This window comes from Xiphophorus hellerii, chromosome 8, assembly GCF_003331165.1.
Source record: "Xiphophorus hellerii strain 12219 chromosome 8, Xiphophorus_hellerii-4.1, whole genome shotgun sequence".
Classification (NCBI taxonomy): Eukaryota; Metazoa; Chordata; class Actinopteri; order Cyprinodontiformes; family Poeciliidae; genus Xiphophorus; species Xiphophorus hellerii.
Genome location: NC_045679.1, coordinates 10,990,030 through 11,010,767, shown reverse-complemented (window position 1 = coordinate 11,010,767; position 20,738 = coordinate 10,990,030). Strand labels below are relative to the sequence as shown.

General features: G+C 39.5%; 1 protein-coding gene across 2 annotated transcripts; it reads left to right on the top strand.

Moving 5' to 3' along the window:
• The first annotated feature begins 1,811 nt into the window (after positions 1-1,811).
• Positions 1,812-20,646, top strand: LOC116725108 (chondroitin sulfate proteoglycan 4-like). Of its 2 annotated transcripts, none has more exons than XM_032571004.1 (22): positions 1,812-2,014; positions 4,236-4,399; positions 4,930-6,039; positions 6,131-6,541; positions 6,626-6,747; positions 7,007-7,115; positions 7,437-8,765; positions 9,192-9,284; positions 9,812-10,309; positions 10,403-10,537; positions 11,132-11,317; positions 11,429-11,611; positions 11,870-12,046; positions 13,049-13,247; positions 13,343-13,474; positions 14,248-14,423; positions 15,188-15,383; positions 15,466-15,637; positions 15,790-16,186; positions 17,449-17,601; positions 17,700-18,281; positions 18,727-20,646. In XM_032571004.1, the coding sequence occupies exons 1-22, from the start codon at positions 1,954-1,956 to the stop codon at positions 19,828-19,830; spliced, it is 7,689 nt and encodes a 2,562-aa protein (XP_032426895.1). In that variant the 5' UTR covers positions 1,812-1,953; the 3' UTR covers positions 19,831-20,646. The 2 variants fall into 2 exon arrangements, with proteins under 2 accessions (XP_032426895.1, XP_032426894.1); XM_032571003.1 differs by having other exon boundaries at positions 15,787-16,186.
• The last annotated feature ends 92 nt before the right edge of the window (positions 20,647-20,738 follow it).

Here is a 20,738-nt window from a genome sequence, read left to right as displayed (position 1 = left end):
AATAAAAACCAGCAGGTTAAACTACGTAAACATTGGTGGAAAGGTGGAAAGTACCAATATAATATGCTGTGAAGCCCCCAAGACTTTCATTTCAGCTGGGAAGTAAAACATCTGCCAACAGCAGTTTAGTTTAATACTGACTAGAAAAAGAAACATAAAACATCCTGGAGTGGTCCTGAATTATACTTATAGTTAACAAGAAAAAAAGTGACATAGTTGTAGAGAATATAATATGGTGCCTTGCAAAACTGTTCATATGGCTTGAAGTTTTAAAAAAAGCAGTATTATGTTTTCCAGCCACATAGTATCATTTTGTACCTCAATCAAGAAATTACCTAAATGATTTAAAAGTAATTTGACTAAAAGTAATTCAACACCTTGAAATTGGGCCTGTGTCTTTAAGAAAGTTCTGCTCTTTCTGGCACGCTGCCTTCAGGATGCCCTTTATTAAACCTTTAACAATGTTTTAACCAGCTTTCCACTTATAAGTAGCTTGTATAATGAGCTCAGCAGATGCACAGTTCCACAAGGTGTTTGCTAATTGCTGCTGGCTAGTCTGAATGAGCTGAGTGAGGGAGCTGCGTCTTGAAGTCCCTCCAAGCGTTTTGCACAGCTGAATGGTTGCCAGGGGAGATTAAAGGATTTCTCAAACATGCATGAAAGAATCAAAGGAGCACTCCAAGTGTGTTTTTGATGGGGAAATAACATTATACCATAATGTAAGACTCAAAACAGTCGATTTTACTTAATACTGCCCCTTTAACATTTTGCCAGTGTATTTAACTGGGATTTTGTTGTGATAGACTATTACAAAGGAATGCATAATAATATACTGTAAGTAAAATGACACTTGCATTTTTTGAATTTCTTGCAATTAAAATCAGAAAAATGTTGTTTATTTTTTTCTTTATACATGTTCTCTGAATTCATGCAATATGTAAGCACCTTGTCTTCTTGGTTTTACCCAAATCACCTCATAGCAGCTCTGGCTGTCTGTTTGGAGACATTGTTTGACCATCTTTCCATCTTTGCCTCCAACCTGTTGTAGTAATGCATCCCCTCAGCAAGACGCTGCCACAAACAGACACCCAGTTGGACTCAAGCCTCACTGCTACATGGTTTGTGACAAACCTGCAACAGGATTTCTTATGGTTTTATTTCAGAAGGGAATGCATAGAGTCTCTACATCTCGCCCAGCGACCCAATGGAACTGCAAGGACAAGTGAGTATAGCTAATAGATGAATGGTCCCAGAAAAATAAACATATTTAAGGAAAAAAAATAAACAATGATTTAATATATTCATGCCAAACATTTTCTTGGAAATGCTTCTTCTTGTACTTTCCAATCATGCACTTTCAGTTGATGTAAATGTCTTTTTGCTGCTAAATACTTTTTTGTTGTCCAGCATTTCTGTGTGTAACAGTAACTGTCACCGATTTTTGCTTTCCCATGATATAACATGAGACATAAGAAAAGTTAGAATAATTACAGAGTCTCATCTGTGTCTTTAGCAGTGAAACATCAGCAGGTATCGAGTTTCAGTCTTCCTAAAACCGGAAGCTCCACACAATCTGCCATTCTTTCTAGAAAGCACTGCTTGATCCTCCTCCCCCATAGACAAGCCCTACTCTCCAGCTCTCACTCTTTATGCTGCAACACCTCTCCCTTGTGTTCCTGTTAGGTACTGCGCCCAGACTGAGAAGGCCCATCCTGGATTTGATGGGAGGGTCTGAGGGTGGAGCTTCTCTTTTGGCTGTTCTGCAAACAGCTCAGACACAGGTATATGCTTTGAAATACTGTAATCCAGACTGTCCAAAGTGAGTACAGGCTGTGTGGAAGTTACCATTAAGAGGAATGCTATGCAGAGCCAGCGCTGTGCAGTTAATGGAGCTTGCAGCCAGGCAGCCAGATGTTGCTCTCATCTGATTTGATAATAATAACCTGACCAACAATGGGAAGTTTTTTGGCTGATCTGCTAATACTTCTGATTTCCATAGGACACGTTTATGCAGGTAAGATGCTGCAGAGATTATTTACTCCTACAAAATATGCAACTGGTAGCAGAAATGTAGAAGAAACTAGGTTGCTACTTACTAAATTCATCACATAACTATATAATTGAAGAAACCATAAATATTTTCTCAAAAATAATTAATGTTTACACTGTATCTGTTAGTGTTTCGTTGTTTAATCTAGTCTGTTATTGTGAACTGGTAATCCTGTAAACTGGACTATATTTGACGAGATGTGAGGATTTACTTGTTTTGACAGTAACATGTTTGACTTAACTTATAAAATACTCCCTTTGACAAACCTGTAATTTACAAGCGTAAACACAAACACAAAACAGTTTATTAGGAGGATGCAGCACAGAGCATAAATTAATTTGATTTGCTTTTAAATAAGAACATTACATGTGGCCTTGAATTTTGCCTCAAATAGTTGCTCACCGCCCCACACCTTGAAAGACACACATCCTCATTCAAGGTGTCTGCTTCTGTAGGAAGATTACTAATAATCCAGAGTGCGCTGTATCATAGAGGCAGATTAGGTCGCACATGGGTAATGGGTTATACTGACAGTGGGTTTATAGGCTTTATGCAGAAGCTACATGCTGGGCCAGCCTGCTGACAGGGTGCTTCTCACTGGGACCAGTCTTATTAAGTGCTTTGCTAACAAATTTCAGTAGTTGCAGATCCAACTCATTTTCCAACAATGAATTAGAAGGGATTATTTCTCAGTTTTCAGGATTTATTTGGGTAAATAAAGTGTTTTGGAAACCATACTTAAAAACTGAATATTGCCTTCAATGGTTGGGGGTTTCCTATTCAGAAAAGTTGACTTTTTCCAATACAAAACCAAAAATGAAATAAGAACTTTCTTTCATAGATTACATTGGTGTTTATTTTTGGAGCATTCAAGGGTTATTGTTGTCTCTGCTAAACACCAGCATGTCTCTCTGACCTCCATTCACTGTACGCTGTGGGATGTTTTCACAAATTGATTATCGTTTTGACTGAGTGTTCCATTACTGCCATTTTTACAGGTCAAATCATTGAAAGCAAAGATAGCTTTGCTTTTTTTAAATATTCACACATTTAATGGAAGGCGAAAACCCGCTCATCTTCTGTGAAGATCTTAGAAATTTATTAAAAAGAAAATCAAAGCAGCAGCACAAAAATGAAGGAACACAGCAGACAAATCAAAGATAAAGTTGCAAACTAACTTCAAGTCCAATTATCATAAAACAACATCTTTGAATGTGTCACAGAGCGATGCTCAGTCCACCATCTAAAAATAGAGCACGGCACAACTGAATCAAATAGATGTTTTTTTAAAAATATGGATTTCCTATTAAAATATCACCATGTGTATTACAAAAAGAAAAACATACCACAGATGATGTTTTAAGGTGCCAATTACAACAAAATGTTCAGCAGAATTTTTACAATGAGTGGAAAAGATTATAATCTTTGAATAAGCACCACAACAGATTTCTGTTTGACTCATTTTGATTCAAAATTGACCTCATTTCATTAAGATGTTGTTAGTCATACCCAGTGAACATTAGCTAGTAAGCATGTTAGCATATCTTAAAAACAGTGCAAGCCAAATGTGCTATGCAAAAGAAGAGTATTATGTAATGTCCAAACCACGATTAAACTGCAGGTTTAATCAATTCATTAATCAAATAACAGGTTGGGATCAATTAAACATCTTTATTTATATTTCGGAACTGTGAGATTGCTATTTAAGTTCCACAAAATGTAAATTGCAAAAAAAAAAACATCCATCTAATGTTGCCGTTGTATTCTGGGTGGCTAAAGGGTCAATTTGTGTCATCTGGGTCAACAGAGAAGTTCAATTAGAATCAGAACATTTCATTAGCAGCTGCTTCTAAATGCATTAACTATCATTAACTGAAGTCAGATCGAAGCTGCAAAGTGCAGAATAGACACCACATTGGCTAACAAGTCCACTAGCATCAATGAAAGAGTGAGTCATCATTTATAGTTAAGTCTAAACTTTTAGGTCATTAGGACCACCTGAATCAACACTTAACAAAACATTTACATTCCAGTGAACTATTTTCATTTCCATAAGATCAAAATCACTTTTCAAAAGCTTATGGCTAAAAAAGGCAAAAATATATGAGTAAGAAATGAACAGAAAGAGTTTTATTGCTCTTGTCACAGCCCAGTTCCTCATCTATTTCCATCTTCCTTGTTGCAGTTTCCTTCTATGGCAATGGCTACATTCACCTGCAAGCAATAGAAAAGTCCATTCAGACGTTAATCCACGTACGATTTCATACCTCAAGTCAGTCTGGGCTACTGCTTTTGGCAGCAGGACAGAGAGACTTTTTGCTTCTTGAGCTGATTTCCGGACGCCTGCAGGTAAGCCCTTACAAATGGAGTAAAATAGAAGAAGCGATCAGCCACAGCTGGAAATTGTTGTCTTTGTTTCAGTCTCCAAGAATATTGTGAGAAGACAAGAAACAGTTTGTAGTTCACCATCATCTAAAGTTGATCTAAAGTGAAGAGCAACTAGGTCTCCCTGGATACATATAACTGGAGAGATTCACACATTTAAAGAAAGGGAATCTATCTTAGCATATTGCGGTAAAACATTTTAGCATAGATATGCTGGGTTTTACTATACAAAGAAGAGTCAGCAAGAAAACACATCATTTAATGTCAGAATGTTGAAGCTGAGATAAAAATAAACCCTCTGGCTCTGGTTTTATGCCAGAACATGTTCCTTCATGAATGAGGCTGGAGAAGAAAACCATAACTGTGCTTATTTGCTGCCCTTATAAAGTCACAAAACCTTGGTCAACTTTAGAGCATGAAACTATAGCAGAACAGTAAGATAGCAATGTTTCATCGCTCTCTGTTTGCTTCTCATCTCCTACCTCTCACTTCAGGTACGACTGAACCTGGGCTCAGGTGAGCGGTTGCTACGTTCAGAAAGGGGTATCCATCTTAACGATCTGGCCTGGCACACAGTGGATCTAAACCATACACACCACAACATCAACATGATTGTAGATCGAAGTTCTCACACTAGTCTCCGAATGCCAGGACCAGATTTGGAGCTCAGCATTGAGGATGGGCTCTTTGTTGGTGGGACAGCTGGACCAAACCATCCTTACCTTCTAAACATCTCAACTGGGTTTAGGGGTTGCTTGGATGAGGTTGTCTTCAATGAACACAACCTGCTGTCCAGCCTTCAGCCGTATTCTGGGCACAAAAGCATCCACGAGGTATCCCTGGGTTGTAGTCCGCAGTTTTTAGCAACAGAAGAAGATCCTGTGAGATTTTCCAGCTCTAAAGCCTTTATCTCTCTCCCACAATGGGAGGTCCTGCAAGAGGGGACATTTGAGTGTGAACTTCACCCTTCCTGGACAGATGAAAATGGACTTGTGTTGTACAGCTCTGGGGGTGACGGAGGGTTTGTCTCTATTGAGATCAGAGACGGTCACCTTGTGGCCTCAATAGGAAATGGAAAGGGTAGTAAAACTGAGCTGCATTCACTGACACATGTCTACAGCAAGCACACCTGGTACTCCATCCAGCTGCTCCTGCAACCTGATAGCATCCAACTGAAGGTAGGCAAGGAGTTAGTGAAGGCCAGCTTGAGTCAGGAACTTCAGGCCATCCAGCTCAAAGGACCTCTCATCCTTGGGGGACTGGATGATGTTGCTGTAGGAAAAGCAAGAAGTGCTGGATTATCTTCTGTTCCTTTGGGAGAAGAAGGAAGAGGAAGATCATTTAAAGGATGCCTCCAAAAAATTAGAGTGAACACTCTAAAAACTGGCTTACCTCATGCCATGGTCACCAAAGACATTACTGTGGGATGCAACATAGGTCAGGCTCCAAAGGTAGTGATCATTTCCAATCCAACAGATCTCCCTGACTTTGATGTTACCACAACACAAATGATCAGCAACAAGAGGACCATAAACCTATTGGTGCTTCGAACCCTGGAGGTAGCTGAAGGAGGCCAGGCACTACTTGAACCCAAACATATGAGGGTAGGACATGTTACGTTCTGGTAGTATCTCACAAATATTTTCTGTGCTGCTTGACAAATTTACATGTGTTTCCATTTGCACATTCCGCCAGGTGAATATTGATTTTCGCAAACTGGGGATCCATCCATCAGAGCTGATGTGTCGCATTGTTGACCCTCCTGTTCATGGTCAGCTACATTTGAACCCCAAACCAGATCCAGATGGGTTGCCTGAGGAAACACAGGAGAGAATTATAGGAATAGGAGCAAAGGAGAAGGACCGATCTTTCAGCATGCTGGACCTGTGGCAAGGTCGGGTTATGTACGTTCACAGTGGCTCAGAGGACCAGAATGACTTCTTCATGTTTTCAATCTTCTCTAACAACAAGAAGCCGCTGCCTGTACTTCTGGAAGACAACCATGTGCACAGGTTTAATATCAGCATCACTCCAGTTAATGATCCTCCTGTTCTCAGCTTACCACAAGGAAACCTTTTCACTCTGCCGGAGAAGTCCAAACGACAGGTAGACACATCAGAATTCCTTGATATATAACACCTTGAATTATTCCACTTTAAGACAATCAAATGAATGTGTTCTTCATGACAGTTGACAACAGATATGCTGAGAGTCTCAGATCCTGACAACAGTCCTGAGGATCTTGTTTTTAACTCAATGGGGAACCTTAATTCTGAAGCTGGTTACCTCGAGAACCTAGATTACCCTGGCAGGTTAGTTTCGTGGGATGTTCTCACAATACCTTGCAAACCTTTTTAGAAAGTTTAACCCCTTCACTGTCACCCTAAAATGTTTACATGTCATCAAATGTGTTCATGAGGACAGCAAATTCCTAATGACACTTAGGGGTTTAGCATCTATATATGGGTTGTAGTTGTAACTTCCAATAAATCTTTAAATAAAGCTTGCAAGCACTCATTTGGCAGAAATGCAGATAAATGAGTGAATAACATGACGATGTTGCTCTTCCAGGCCCATCAACCTGTTCTCTCTAAGTGATCTGGAGGAGGGTAAGATCAGCTTTGTGCACACAGGAGTTTCTGCTTCCAGGCTGGTCCTCAGAGCCAGTGATGGGCATAGAGTAAGTAAACATATGGCTACTTTGCTAAATTCTAACCAACTAAGTAAAACTATTTTTTTTTTAAAACATTTCAGAAGGGTTAAACTGATGTTTTCCTCTTTGTCAGTGCTCTGGCTATTTATCCTTTTACACTGCATACTGCAGCTTAGAGGTGCATAGCATCCTTCTCTTGTGGCAAAGAACGTCTTAGCAAGAATTTATAAAGACTTTGTAGATATATATGTATTCAGGAGTGATTCAATTTCTGTGGGTCAAAAAATGGGGAAGCAAAAACATATTTTCCATTAATTTTTCACATTTTGTTTCCTTTCATATTTACAGGTCAGCAACGCTGTAGTTTTAAGGATCATGGCAGTGACTCTGGAGTACAAACTAGTGAATAAAACTGGACTGGAGGTGAATCAGGGAGAATCGGCCATCATCAGCACCAGACACCTTGCAGTGCAGGTCAATGTGGCTGATAGTTCAGTGGATGTGTGGTATGATGTAACAGACTTACCACAGTTTGGCGAGATCCAGAGATTACACTCAAGTGGTGAATGGAAATCCACTACCTTTTTCTCACAGAGAATTCTGGAAAAAGAAAGGATTCGATATATTAGCACCTACCGTGGAATTCAGACTCAGAGCAACATTACAGACCAATTCAAATGCAAGATAGTAATCAATTCAGCTGCCAAAGAGGAGGTTGTTTTCCCTATAGAGATCCACTGGATTCAATTGAAGGTAACAAGGAGCAAGATGGAAGTGACCGGCCTTGAGAGTGCTGTTCTCACACCTGAAGACCTTCATGTGATTTCTAAAGGTGTTAAAACCAGTGAGCGTGACCTTTTCTACAGAGTTCTGACCGTTCCAAAGAAAGGGCGATTGTTCCTCAACCAAATGGTTATGCAAAAGAACTCAACCTTTAGCCAAGAGAACATCACAGAGGGTTTGGTTAAGTATGAACTTTTTAACAGGCTGCATGATGACACAAGAGATTCCTTCAGCTTTCAGGTGTTCTCTGCTCATGCTGCTTCAACACCTTATGACTTCAGAATCAACATTAAAGCCGAGTCAAGTTCCGTAACCATCATTAATAAAGGCCTTTTAATCCTTGAAGGAGCAAGTAAAGTAATTACGAAAGATATTTTGTTCACTCACACAACAAGTAACCGGGAGGTTCATTATAACGTAACAGTGAGCCCCAGGCATGGCCAGTTAAGGAAGATCAATCTCTCCAACTCAACTTCCATTAACGACAACATACTGACTTTCACCAATCAGGACATCACAGAGGAGCGAATCATGTACGTTCACGATGACAGCGAGACCAAACAGGATTACTTCACGTTTCAAATTGCTGTTTACAAACCGCACAAAAACACAAACAAGAAGGAAGATGGAAACACAGAGGAGCACACCTTTAACATCTCTGTGCAACTTGTCAATGATCAGAGACCAGTCAGGGTTGTTGATGAGGTCTTTCACGTTGCCCGGGATGGACAGAGGTTGGTGACACTGAAAGACTTGCGGTACCGAGATGATGACTCAGATTTTGAGGACAGCTGGCTGGTCTACACTCGGAGGGGGATTCCAATGGGGGAGCTGGTGCTGGCCAGTGATCCAAGTCACAGGCTGTATGAGTTCACACAACGGGACCTTGAGCAGGTTAGCATCTATTTCTAAATAGATTTGATGTAGGGGGTAACAGAATCATTATGTTAAAGCTTTTATACACTTACTGGGAGAAGCTTAAACATTTTTGGAAAAGTCTGCACTTCCCGGTTTGTTTGCTCAAGCAGAAAGTTGGAAATTTTAGAACAATATTTATAGTAAATCTAGTAGTGCTTTAAGAAGTTTGAAAAAATCTAATAAATCATAAGAATTTATTAGAATGGTAAAAAATGGAAACAGTTGGCCACTTGCTGTTTTTTGCTCTGCCTTTTATTTGTGTAAAGCAGTGGTGTCTTCTAACCACTTCTTTGATTTGGTTTGAAGTTAGTTGTTTAAATATTGTATCCTTTCTAAGCCATATTCAATGCCATATATTTTGTCCTAACTCTAACTGATTATTGTGTCCCTTTCTTTCCTCAGAATAAGGTGTTGTTTATCCACAGTGGGGTCAGTTTTGGCCGCTTTGTGCTTTTCGTAACAGATGGAAAACATTATGTTTCAGCCCTGCTGGAGGTGAATATATATATATTGCTTTGCATCTTATTCTTTTACTGTAAAGATAGTTTTATAATTAACAGTGAAAAATGCAGTATGTTCTCTAATTTGTTTGTTTTTTCCTACAAAGTGTAGGAAAAAAACAAACAAATATGTGTATGTCACTTTCCTACAAAGTGACATATACAGTAAGTTGAAATCTTATATGTCAACGATTTTAACTGTTTGTTCACAGCCACGTAATTAGATACAACTGATTTGGTATAAAAGAGAGAACAGCACTCAAAGAGAACAGCAACTTTAACAATCTCTTTAAGTCAAATTAGTCTTGAGTGTCATTTAAAGTAGCCAAATGTTCTCATAATTTCCAAAAGTGGTTTTGATCATTTTTCCAGAAGGCCTTTAAAAGTGTCCTGTTAACAATGGCTCCTTTGATTTGAGTTGGATTCATGTAGTTGGATTTATGCTGATATTTTAATCCTTAAATCAGTCATAACGTGATTATTGTATATTTCTGAACAATGTTTTTGTGTCCATTGGGGTAGGTGATGGCACAGGATCCATACCTGCAGGTGGAGAACAACACAGGCCTCATGGTCCAGCAGGGTGGGATTGCAGCCCTGACTTCTGTTAACCTCAGCGTCATCAGCAACCTCGACATTCGGGATCCTCAGGAAGTGACTTTCGAGGTCTACGTTCCACCTAAACATGGCGTTCTCTGCTTCAATGATGGGCAGAAGGAGGCGATCATAGGAACTGATGCCATTTCAGTTTTCACCCAGAAAGATCTGGTGGCGGGGCGTCTGGCATATCACCACAGCGGAGGTCACGAGTTGTTGGATGTTTTCAATGTGACGGCAAGAGCAAGGGAAAGAAGTACTGAGAGGCGGACTGAAAGAGGGAGGAGGGAGGTGCATCTAGATATTGGAGTGCCGGTGAAGATATACTTAGAGAGTCATCACAGACCTCCAACTATAAAAACCAACCGTCCAGTTGTGGTGGCCGAGGGACAGAACACCTCCATTAGCAGAGAAGATGTAGAGGTGAGAGATTCATCATTCCCATCCCATGACGTATATGTGTCAATACTATTATTCTGTCAACAACAATTCCCTTTTTGTGTGTTTTTACACCAGGTTGTCCATGAGGACAGTTTACCCTCAGATATAATTTTCACTGTCCAAGAACCTCCTACAGTGGGCATCATTTATAGAGTATCAGGCAGCAACAATCTGGAAAATGTTCGTGGAGAAAAACAGGACCTTGAAAAGGTGTGTTCATTCTTGGTCCATGTGGACAGAAATTGTTCCATATAATCAGCAACAAATTGTGTCCTATCATGACAACATACTATTTACTATTAGACATATTGATTGTCTAAACTTACAAGTTTTACTTCACACTGAAAAATGAACTTAGAGAAGAAGTGAGGGGAAAAATAAATAAGTCCGTCTCTGAGAATTAGAAAAAAACCTATGTAGTTGTGAAACCTCATTTTGTATTTGACTTCTTTACTTTGCATCGATGTGACTGACAACCATGTGTAAATGTAACTTTTTTAGCTTGCATAATAACAAAACACATATTATATTGTATTGGGGTTTTTTTTTCATTGTACTCAATTGCTGTTTGGTAAGTGACCAGATGGTGGTGCTTACCACCACCATGTGGTTATCTGAAGCACACGTCAACAGTCTTGGTTTCTAACAAGATTCAAGAGTGAGTACATTTACTCCTTAAATATTGATAATGTAACGCATTTTTTGTTTGTTTGTTTTTTCATCTCATTATGAAGTTAGCCCAGGCGAGTTTCACCCAATTATTTACTTAGAAACTGTGTTTATATATGCTTTGGTTCTGTCCAGGGTTTCAAGGAACAGCCTGTAACTTCCTTTACCCAAGAGGATCTCAACCAGAGATCAATCAGGTATCAGCAGCAGGCTGTAGGAAGCATCAACGACTCTATCGTCTTGGAAGCAACCAATGGGGTGACAAAGGTTGGACCTATCAGGATGGTGATTGATATCATACCTATCCTGCTTCCACTGCAGGTAGCAAACTTGTTTGAAAAGTGGGATGAATAAATGTCTAAAACCTATTAATGGAGCTCTGTTTACAAATCTACTAACTGCAGTATTTTTTTGTCCTTCTTGAATCTTCAGGTGTTGAACTTGACCCTGGATGAAGGGTCGTCCCTGCCACTCACATCCAGCATAATCAAGGTTGCCAGTCATCACTTTGCAGGGTTGAATTTCCTTTATCAGGTTATTGCTCCACCAAAGTTTGGACACTTAGAGCACAGCCGTATCCCGGGGATGTCTATCAATGCTTTCACTCACACAGAGGTACGATTAAACACATTTATAAAGACCCATACTGTTAACTTTATTCTTTGTTTTCAGAGATAAAAATAACTACAGCATACCCTTTTATTACAATACATAAATAGCCTAACAGTCACTGTTAGTTTTTTGTATCTAAGTGAATTATTACATAGATTTTATTTCAGTTTGAATCCTTTCTTTCATTTAACATAGAAAAAAAACAGATTTCCAAATTTACTATCTGAACTGGGCCATGTTGGAATTTAAATATGTGTCTAGGTGGAGCTTGAGTACATCTCCTATGTCCACGATGGCAGTGAAACACTGAAGGACAACTTCACAATTGTAGCCAATCAAACTGAGATGAAAAAGCACAGCTTGCCATGCACTGTTTACATCACAGTCACACCTGTCAATGACGAGACCCCTGTTGTGACCACCAACCATGGCCTAAAGGTAGGAAATTCTCCAAAATATGTTTATGTTCAAAAGACAGTTCTTTAAATGGTTTGATCTGTTTGAGTCATTGATGTCTAGGAGGGTATTTTTGAATTGTTGAAGAAAAGTGTGTGTGCTCCAGGAAGCTAAAACAAGCTAAAATGTTGCATTGTCTGTTGCATCCCAGACAAGCCCCCTAAAGTTGTTTGGCTGGAATTCAGCACAGAGAAAGCTTGATTGATTTTAAGTATTTCCAAAGGGTATAGCAGTATAGCTCTATCTCTCTTGTGTTGGTTTTTACAAATGGTTCGCAAAACACAAACTATTTAAATAAAATAAAAAATCAATGTAGAATAATTCAGTCCATGTTTGACAAGTCCATATGATGCAGTTTTTATACTTATCACTATTCAGCGTAAAACTACTCAGTTCAAGTTTGCTTTAAGTTTTCAGCCAATGATGTTCAAGCCAAAGGGATGCACTGAACCAGATGCTAAACTCATTATTTTCAGTGGGTAGCAATTAGCTTGTCATATTCCCACAGTGCTCACAAATGGCTTGCATTTCTTCTTTATTTCTCTTGACCACATTGCAAAAGTCAAAAATGTTACCACATCAAAGATCTTAAAGTGGTTGAGACTTTCACAATGCTTGTTTTACTGTCTTTGTTATCCAATATCATCAGCACAACAAAGCACCTCAAGAAAAATGTATTTTCTTGCTTTAAATAAGAGTCTAAACATAAATAATGCAGGGAGTCAAACTTATGTCAAGCAATGTCTTTCATACTCATGGCCTACAATAATAGCTTACTCTTGCTTAACCAGAGGTCACATGCTGTGTAAATGAATACCATGTGGGAGTATTTAAGAATAAAAGTAGTTCTTGTTTTTCAAATAACAGGTAATGCAGGCGTCAAATAGTTGGATTTGTCATAGAATGTAGAATAAATATTCTTGTGTTAGTTTATTAAGAAAGACAATGTAATATTCTTTCTGTTTTGCCTTTGTGATGCTGCAGGTTTGGGTGGGTTCTGTAACAGAAATAAGCACAAATGAACTCAGTGCAGATGATGTGGATACTCCACCTGAGGGCCTGGAGTTTGTCGTCACCCCACCGAGCAACGGTCACTTGGCTCTGAAGAGCGCCCCCTCCAGACACATCCTGAATTTTACCCAAAATCACATCCAGAGCAAAATGCTGGTGTTTGTGCACAGTGGTAAACACATATTTATAGCTATTTGTACTGTCAGTGTCCAAATGGGGCTCTGTTGTAAAGATTGGTTTGTTTAAACTGTCTTATCCCCCCTGCAGGTGCATTATCAGGGGGCTTTCACTTTCAGGTGAATGATGGAGTTAACTTTGCTCCTCGGCAGATCTTCAGCACAACAGCCTATGCTCTCGTTCTTACCTTAGAGAAGAACCACCCTATGGAGGTGTACCCAGGTATACCTCACTCGTCAGTCCTCACAAGTGGCATTTCTTCTCAACAACTAGTATGAATTGAATATAAAGTGGCTGAAATGTCTCACAAACACATACAATTATTATCACTAAGGTAACTGGAAAATTGTGCATAGTAAGGCTGCTACCTTCCACTGTAATATACAAAACTGACTCTAGGTGGCAATGCTACTTTTGGAATATACAATATTAAAGCAAATGTAGCAGTGCATCTTTTAAATTTAAGCAAAAGTGGTTTTATTTGCACTCTTGTTTATCTTGGTAATGTGACTAAATTAGTTATTGCAATATTCTCAAGCGTGGGGCAACACGTTATGTTTGCCATATTTGTGATGATAAGGGTATTTTAACATATATTTTTTGGAAGAATAAACATTGTGTATGTTGTAATGTGAAAAAAAACAAAGGAAGTATAAAGCTAATGCAAAAATATGCTTCGGTTTTATTCATAATCCTGATTGTCCCCAGGGCCCTTCTGGTGTGAAGATTTTTTAAATGATTAGGTGTTTGAAAAATTTAAACAGAATGATTAAGATGAAAGAAAATACTTTATTTTCTTTTTAACTGATGTGTGCCTGGTGCTTTTCTATAATTAAGTAACATGTTAAGAGCCCGTTGTTGCTTTTTTATTCAGAACACAACCGTCACTTGCAGAAATTGAAGACCATAGCTCACGTAAAATATATAGCATGGCTACTAAAATACTTAGTAGCCAGTCAAACATTTTTTTCTCTCCTCTTTTGTTCCTCTTGAAGGCTCTGTGACACCAATCTCAGAACAGGAGCTTCAGGTTGTTACTAACAACATCAGTGACATTGGAAGGAACCAGTCTGTGGTTTTTGCTGTGACTGCACCTCCTAAATTTGGACGTCTGGTTCTACGAATGCCTGACAACTCTTTCAGAAACATTTCTACATTTACACAAAGCATGGTAGGAATGCCTGACTTTTTCTCTTTTGTTTCAGCGCTTCAAAAGATTGAAACAGTCTGCGAATAGAAAAAAGTTACATAAGCACATAATTTTTTTTTTCTAAAATGTATCAACAAAACAAAAAAAAACAGTCGTTGACCCATGTGGTCAAAATATTTCATTCTAAAATACCATTTCTTGGAATTCATTGTAGTCATGTGACATTCTTTTGAACATATACTGTATATCAGGAGTCCAAATATATTTGGCATTTTAATGCCAAATATATTTAATCAGACATCTGAATTTATGCTTTTTCCTGTTAGCATGAACATTTTGCATGTGCACGTGTGTTAGGTAATGTAGCAACATTTTATAAATGAATGCACTTGAGTCATTCTAGCAGGCATTAAGATTTAAAATATGTAAAACCATGTGTTAATTACTTTGGATTAACTCATATTTATACCTTTTCTTTTTACTTAATATATTTAATTTTAATATATTTGACTAAAACATACGGAATTTCAAACTGATAACTACATTAACTCCATAATTGTGTTTTCCTAATATTTACTAATATAATATTGACAACTAATAATATATTTCCTGATATTGTTGACAAATTGCAAACAATTATTTTATGAGATAAATATTATTCAACCCAAAAAATGATTCAATTGTAACATTTTATAAGATCACTTTATGTCCTTGGGAAGATTTTATTTAAATATTCATAAATGGAAGTCTTTCCCTCCTGACCGGATCATCTCTCTCCCTCTCAGGTGAATGACGGACTGATTCTGTACGACCAGAACCAGCCAGAGTCGGTTGGGTGGTCAGCTGCGGACGCCTTTTCTTTCACCGTTTCCTCTCCTCCAGCTTTTCTTCCTCCACACACTTTCACCATTTTAATCTCCTACCAAGCCAACGAACACCTGGGCAACCCTCATCATAGGACTAGACTACTAAACAATGCAGGTACTGAATCACTTTCAGCTGGACACAATTCTCAGAGAAAAGTTCAAAAAGGAGGAATTTTCCATTTGTTTGTGTTTGCAAGGTGCCGTGGTGGCTGAAGGAGGCAGAGTGACCATTGACCGCTCTAAGCTCGATGCCTCTAACCTGCTGGGAAACCTTCCAGAGTCGCACAGAAAGGACCACCACATCATGTATCGAGTGATTTCTCTGCCCAGACACGGAGCACTGACCATACAGGGACACAATCTCACCAGGTGAGATCCTGCAGAAGTTGTAGATTTTATCTTTAAATGTAACGAGTCGCACCCGAAGTGGCCTAATTGCAAGTGTTGAAGTAAATTTGGAGAAACATTTTATTTAATTTTAATTAAGTCTTCTTTGGGTTTTTGATATTTTTTCACAGCAGACAGTCAGATTTCTCTCAGGCCACCCTAAACAAGTTTGGCATCATGTATCTCCACGACGACTCAGAGACAACGAAGGACAGCTTCACTTTTCGAGCCTGGGTGGCTCCTTTGCATCTTCCCTCTTCCTCCTCTTCATTATCCCTGTCTGCCTTTTCCTCTGATTCCTCTTCCTCTTCCACCTCTTTCTCTCCTCTCTACTCTCCTTCATCATTCTCCTTTCCAGCACTGGGCACAGCCTCTCATCGCCACCCTGCAGTGGATAATGTGGCCGTGACAGAAATGTTCAACATCACTGTGACGCCAGTCAATGACCATCCGCCGCTAATCAGGAGCAGAGCTCCGAGCATGAAGGTTGTGGTTGGGGAGAGAGTCATTCTTGGACCTGACAACCTTCAGGTGAGCCGGTGTTCTCATTTTTACGAGTTTAATTTTCCAGCTGTTGGACCCTGAGGGGAAAAAAGGTGCAACCTGTGGTATTTGCTAAGGAATCACTAGTTAAAAATCTATTATTTCTTCTATGATATATTATTTCAGACAAAGAAAAATCAGCTCTCAAATATATTTTTCTAAATTACAGCTAGAGGTGGAGCTAAGGGCACCGGATTTTCCAAGACCAGCACTTTTTGCGGCTTGCAAGTTTGGGGACATATTTGTAGTTTCTGGAAAATTAATTGACGTAGATGCATAATTTGTTGAAGGAACATCCTGTTATAAAGATTTGTTATAAATTTGATCAAATCTAACATATCTGGACATTTTAGGACCCTTGGGCAACATCTGGTCTTTTATTTTTCCACTGGCCCGCAGGAAATCAAAAATAAATGAACCCGTTATTCTTATAATAAGCTGCTTCTATCTTGAAAAATCTGTTTTTATTTTGAATACATTTCTACATACATTTTGCAAAGTTCAGGAGTGTGCCATTGTTAGAGTCCTTTGCATGAATAAAGAGAGAAAGACGCAGGTTACTGCAAGAAATCTTTAGTTCATGCAATTAGAAAGAAAGACTGATGGAGAATGTAGTTTTTAATTAAAAATAGAGGCTTTGCATCAGTGCACTAAAAACATCTACATGACTCATTTAATTAGAAACAACATTCTGGATGGATGTAGTCATCTGTTTTTCTTAAACTCTTGTCTGGACCTGGTTTTATAGAACTTCCCGTTTGTTCTGCTCATGCAAAAAAAGGACAAGTAGTACAGGAAGTGAGAATAATTTGGTTCTTGTCCAGACAGTGCGCACAAAAGATGTGGAAAAATTAATTTATAGCTTTCTGAATATACCCCGATTAGTAATTTAGAAGCCTTCATGCCTCTCCAATTTTGATTTTTGTTTAAACACCCTACAGGTTTTACAAATAGCTAAGATAGATAGATAGATAGATAGCATTTATTGTCATTGAACAGAATTCAACGAAATTTCCATTGGAAATTTCGTTGAATTCATGGAAATCCTGGTGGAAATTTCCAAATTTACTAAGTTCTCTGTCATATTTTGAATGCCATCTCCTGAACAAAATGAACCAATTCCACTCAACAATGTGTTCATACTACTTGTTAAAAAGGTTGTTGTGCTTTGATTTTACACTTGGTGAATTTCTCTTTTGCAAAATATTTTTTTGAGTCTTTTCTGACGACTCTCTCTTATTTTTTTTAAGGTTGAGGATCATGACACGCCACCAGAAGAGCTGCACTACCTTGTGATCAGTAAGCCCAACAATGGCTACCTGACTTTGGGAGAAAGACCTGAGATAGTGACCTCTTTCACCCAGTATGACGTCAACCACGGTCGACTACATTTTACACAGCAGGTGAAACAGACTAATCTCAATTCTTATTAAAACTGCGGAACAGTTTTAATTTCAATTTTGGTTTTCATTTATTATCATTGCCGTGATTTCTTCTATAGGGTGAGGTTTCAACTGGAGTTTTCTACTTCAATGTCACCGACGGCCATCACCGTCCGCTCTACAAGCTGTTTAGTATGGAGGTGGTTAAACCGGCTGTATCCATGGTTAACAACACCGGCCTGTCGTTGGTTCAAGGTCGCACGGCGGTGGTGCTGACAACCAACCAGCTGGCGGCTCAAACCAATGGTCAGAGACAGGCCAATATCTCCTACACAGTCACCAAGCACCCACGCCATGGACGGATCGCCATCAACGACCAGGAGGTCACCACCTTCCGGCATGAGGACCTCCAGTTTGGGCGGGTTGTCTATCACATGACTGATCTCAGCGAATCAGAGGACAGCTTCCAGGTGTCAGTGTCAGCCTGGTCTGCTGGTGTTGACTATGGGAGAGTGACAGGGCAGACAGTGAATGTTACGGTGCGTCCTCTGGTCTACCTGAGAGAGCCAGTCAGAGTACCAAGTGGTATCGCAGTGAAACTGGGCAAAGCCATGATTGATGCCTCCGAATTGGCCAGAATCAGCCGGGTCGATCCAGTCTTTGAGGTTCTTTCTCCACCGAAACATGGAAAATTAGTCAAGGTAAATCCATTTGATATGATCTTGTGGTCTATCAGCGGCTAAGAGCACTTTTTATTTCATGAATATTCATTCAGGTCAAAAGCTTATCTGAAAGATGTTCTCCATCCAATAATGCAAAATCTTCTATATCCTCTGCAATGATTGACACCCTAATAAAAAAACATAAATTGATCAATCCTGGAAAACAGGATTTTAACAAGAGTATATTTTTTCTAAGTTGTAAAATGCTGTAAAAGCATTTTAAAATCCTTTTACAGCATTGTGAAAGTTTTGATTGAGAATACATGACATGATGTGACACAGAGGACAGCTTCTCCAGCTACTCATGTTTTTGTAGTTCATGTTTTGTTTGAAAAATATTTCCACAGGGATGGAGGTTAGAATGGAAATTATTGCAAAATTAATTAAAGCTCTTAATTCAATTGTTTTGTTTCCACATATGCAGATTACCTACGACCCAAACCACGCGTTAGAGGCACTGAAGTCATTTACATTCAGGGATGTCGTTCAGGGCCGAGTTGCCATAGAAGAGACTCTCAGTGACGGCAACAACCAGATTCACAGTAATGAATCCTCGCTCACAAAAGCGCGAGGTCACACTCCAGCCACACCCCTCAACGATTCCTTCACCTTCCTGCTGAAGGCCGGGAACGTCCAGCCAGCAAAGGGTGAGCTTCACTTCACCATCTTCCCCCACCACCAGATGCGTCACGGCACAAGAGGTGTCCACAAAGCGCACGATGCGAGTCACGAACGCACGACCCCCCAGTTGGGAGCACACAACAGAACGACTCTGGGAGCTGGACACAGAGACTCTGTGACACACAGTACAACTGCCGAGAGCTCGCACCCTCACATTTTGTCAAATAAAAACCACAACAAGACTCAGCGGAAGGTGAAACCCCACAGCCGCTGGGGGAACCGAACGCGCAGTCATGGAGAACGATTGGGGAGCGTCCCAGAGGTAGCAGTGGAAGAAGGCCACACTCATGCCCCACAACCTCACACTCCTCCGGTACCAGAAATGCCAGTTCCAATAAGCCCTCCGATCCCCGACCTGGTCCAAGTGGAGATCCTCCCCCGTCCCGCCTCTGATCCCCTCCTCATTATCCTTCCACTGCTGACTTGTTTGCTTCTCATCATAATCCTGGTGGTTCTGATTTTGGTTTTCCGGCATCGCAAAGAGAAACAAGCGAGGCAGAGATTGATGCATGAACTGGCTGCGGTGCAGCTGCCCACCGAGGACAGCCCATACCTGGGCCAACCGGAGAGAAGCATGACCATGCCCAATGTGCTGGTCACCCAACTCGGCTCCTCAAGCTGCCCCACCTCCCCCAGGATCCCCATGAGCCCAAGGAGGAGTCTGGCTCCAGGAACGACCTTCTGGGGGCCGTTTGAATCCAACTTAGCAGGCAGGGATGGAAATATCAGAGGCCGTAACAACAGCGAAAGAGATTCTGGTGATATGCCCCAAGTTTCTCCTGCAGAATTTAAAACCTCTTGGAGATCCCAGTCTCCAACTCTTAAAGACAGCCAGTATTGGGTTTGAAGGCAAGTTCTTCATACATAAACTGTGCCTTATAAAGGTGTATTAATAGATATGTTTGCTTTCTATGGGTCATATGTGGCATTTCAGGCTGATCTAACTTATATATGTATATATTTTAGAAAAGACCAAAATATGCATTTTCCAGCTAAGTGGTTTAGTTTCACTTGAATTGTTTTGCTAAACTTTGCTCTGATGATAGAAGATGTCAATGTAAAGTGACTTTTGTTGTCTTAAGGGCAAGAGTTCCCTGGGTTACAGTTAAACAAATATGTAATGAGGAAGGTTGTTATTATACCTTTTAATTTGTTCCCAGACAGCTAAGTTAAACATTAAAAACAAACACATTAAATGGCTAACATATGTCTCAGTGAGGTAATAAGTTATTACAGAATCTCTTTCCATAAATTTGATGTTACTTCCTCTAACTTTCATATGTAAGCTGTTAGATTGTATTTTACTACGTGTGCCCCTTCAAGTATTATAAGTTCTACGTATGCAACAAACAAAGCATTGCAAAAGAATTCATACCCCATGACTTTTTTTTTGCTATACTTACAACTTTCAATGTGTTTTATTGGGATTTTATGTAATACACCAACACATGGTTATTGGACATGTTTCATTGTATTGTTTAATGTATTTTTAATCTTGCCGTCCTTTTGGAATACAAATACACGTTATGCTCCACAAGCTGTTCAACGTGATAAAATTATCAATAGTGTTGGCAGATATTACATTAAGCACAAATATAAAGACTGAAAAGACAATAGTTTATTGTATTGTACTGGTTTGCTTTGAAATTCTTGAAAAAAAAGATAAGATGCATTTAAAAATAAATACAAGTATGTAGGGGCATAAATGCTTGTGCAAGGCAATACCTGCATTAGCATTGTTTTGCTTTTTGAACT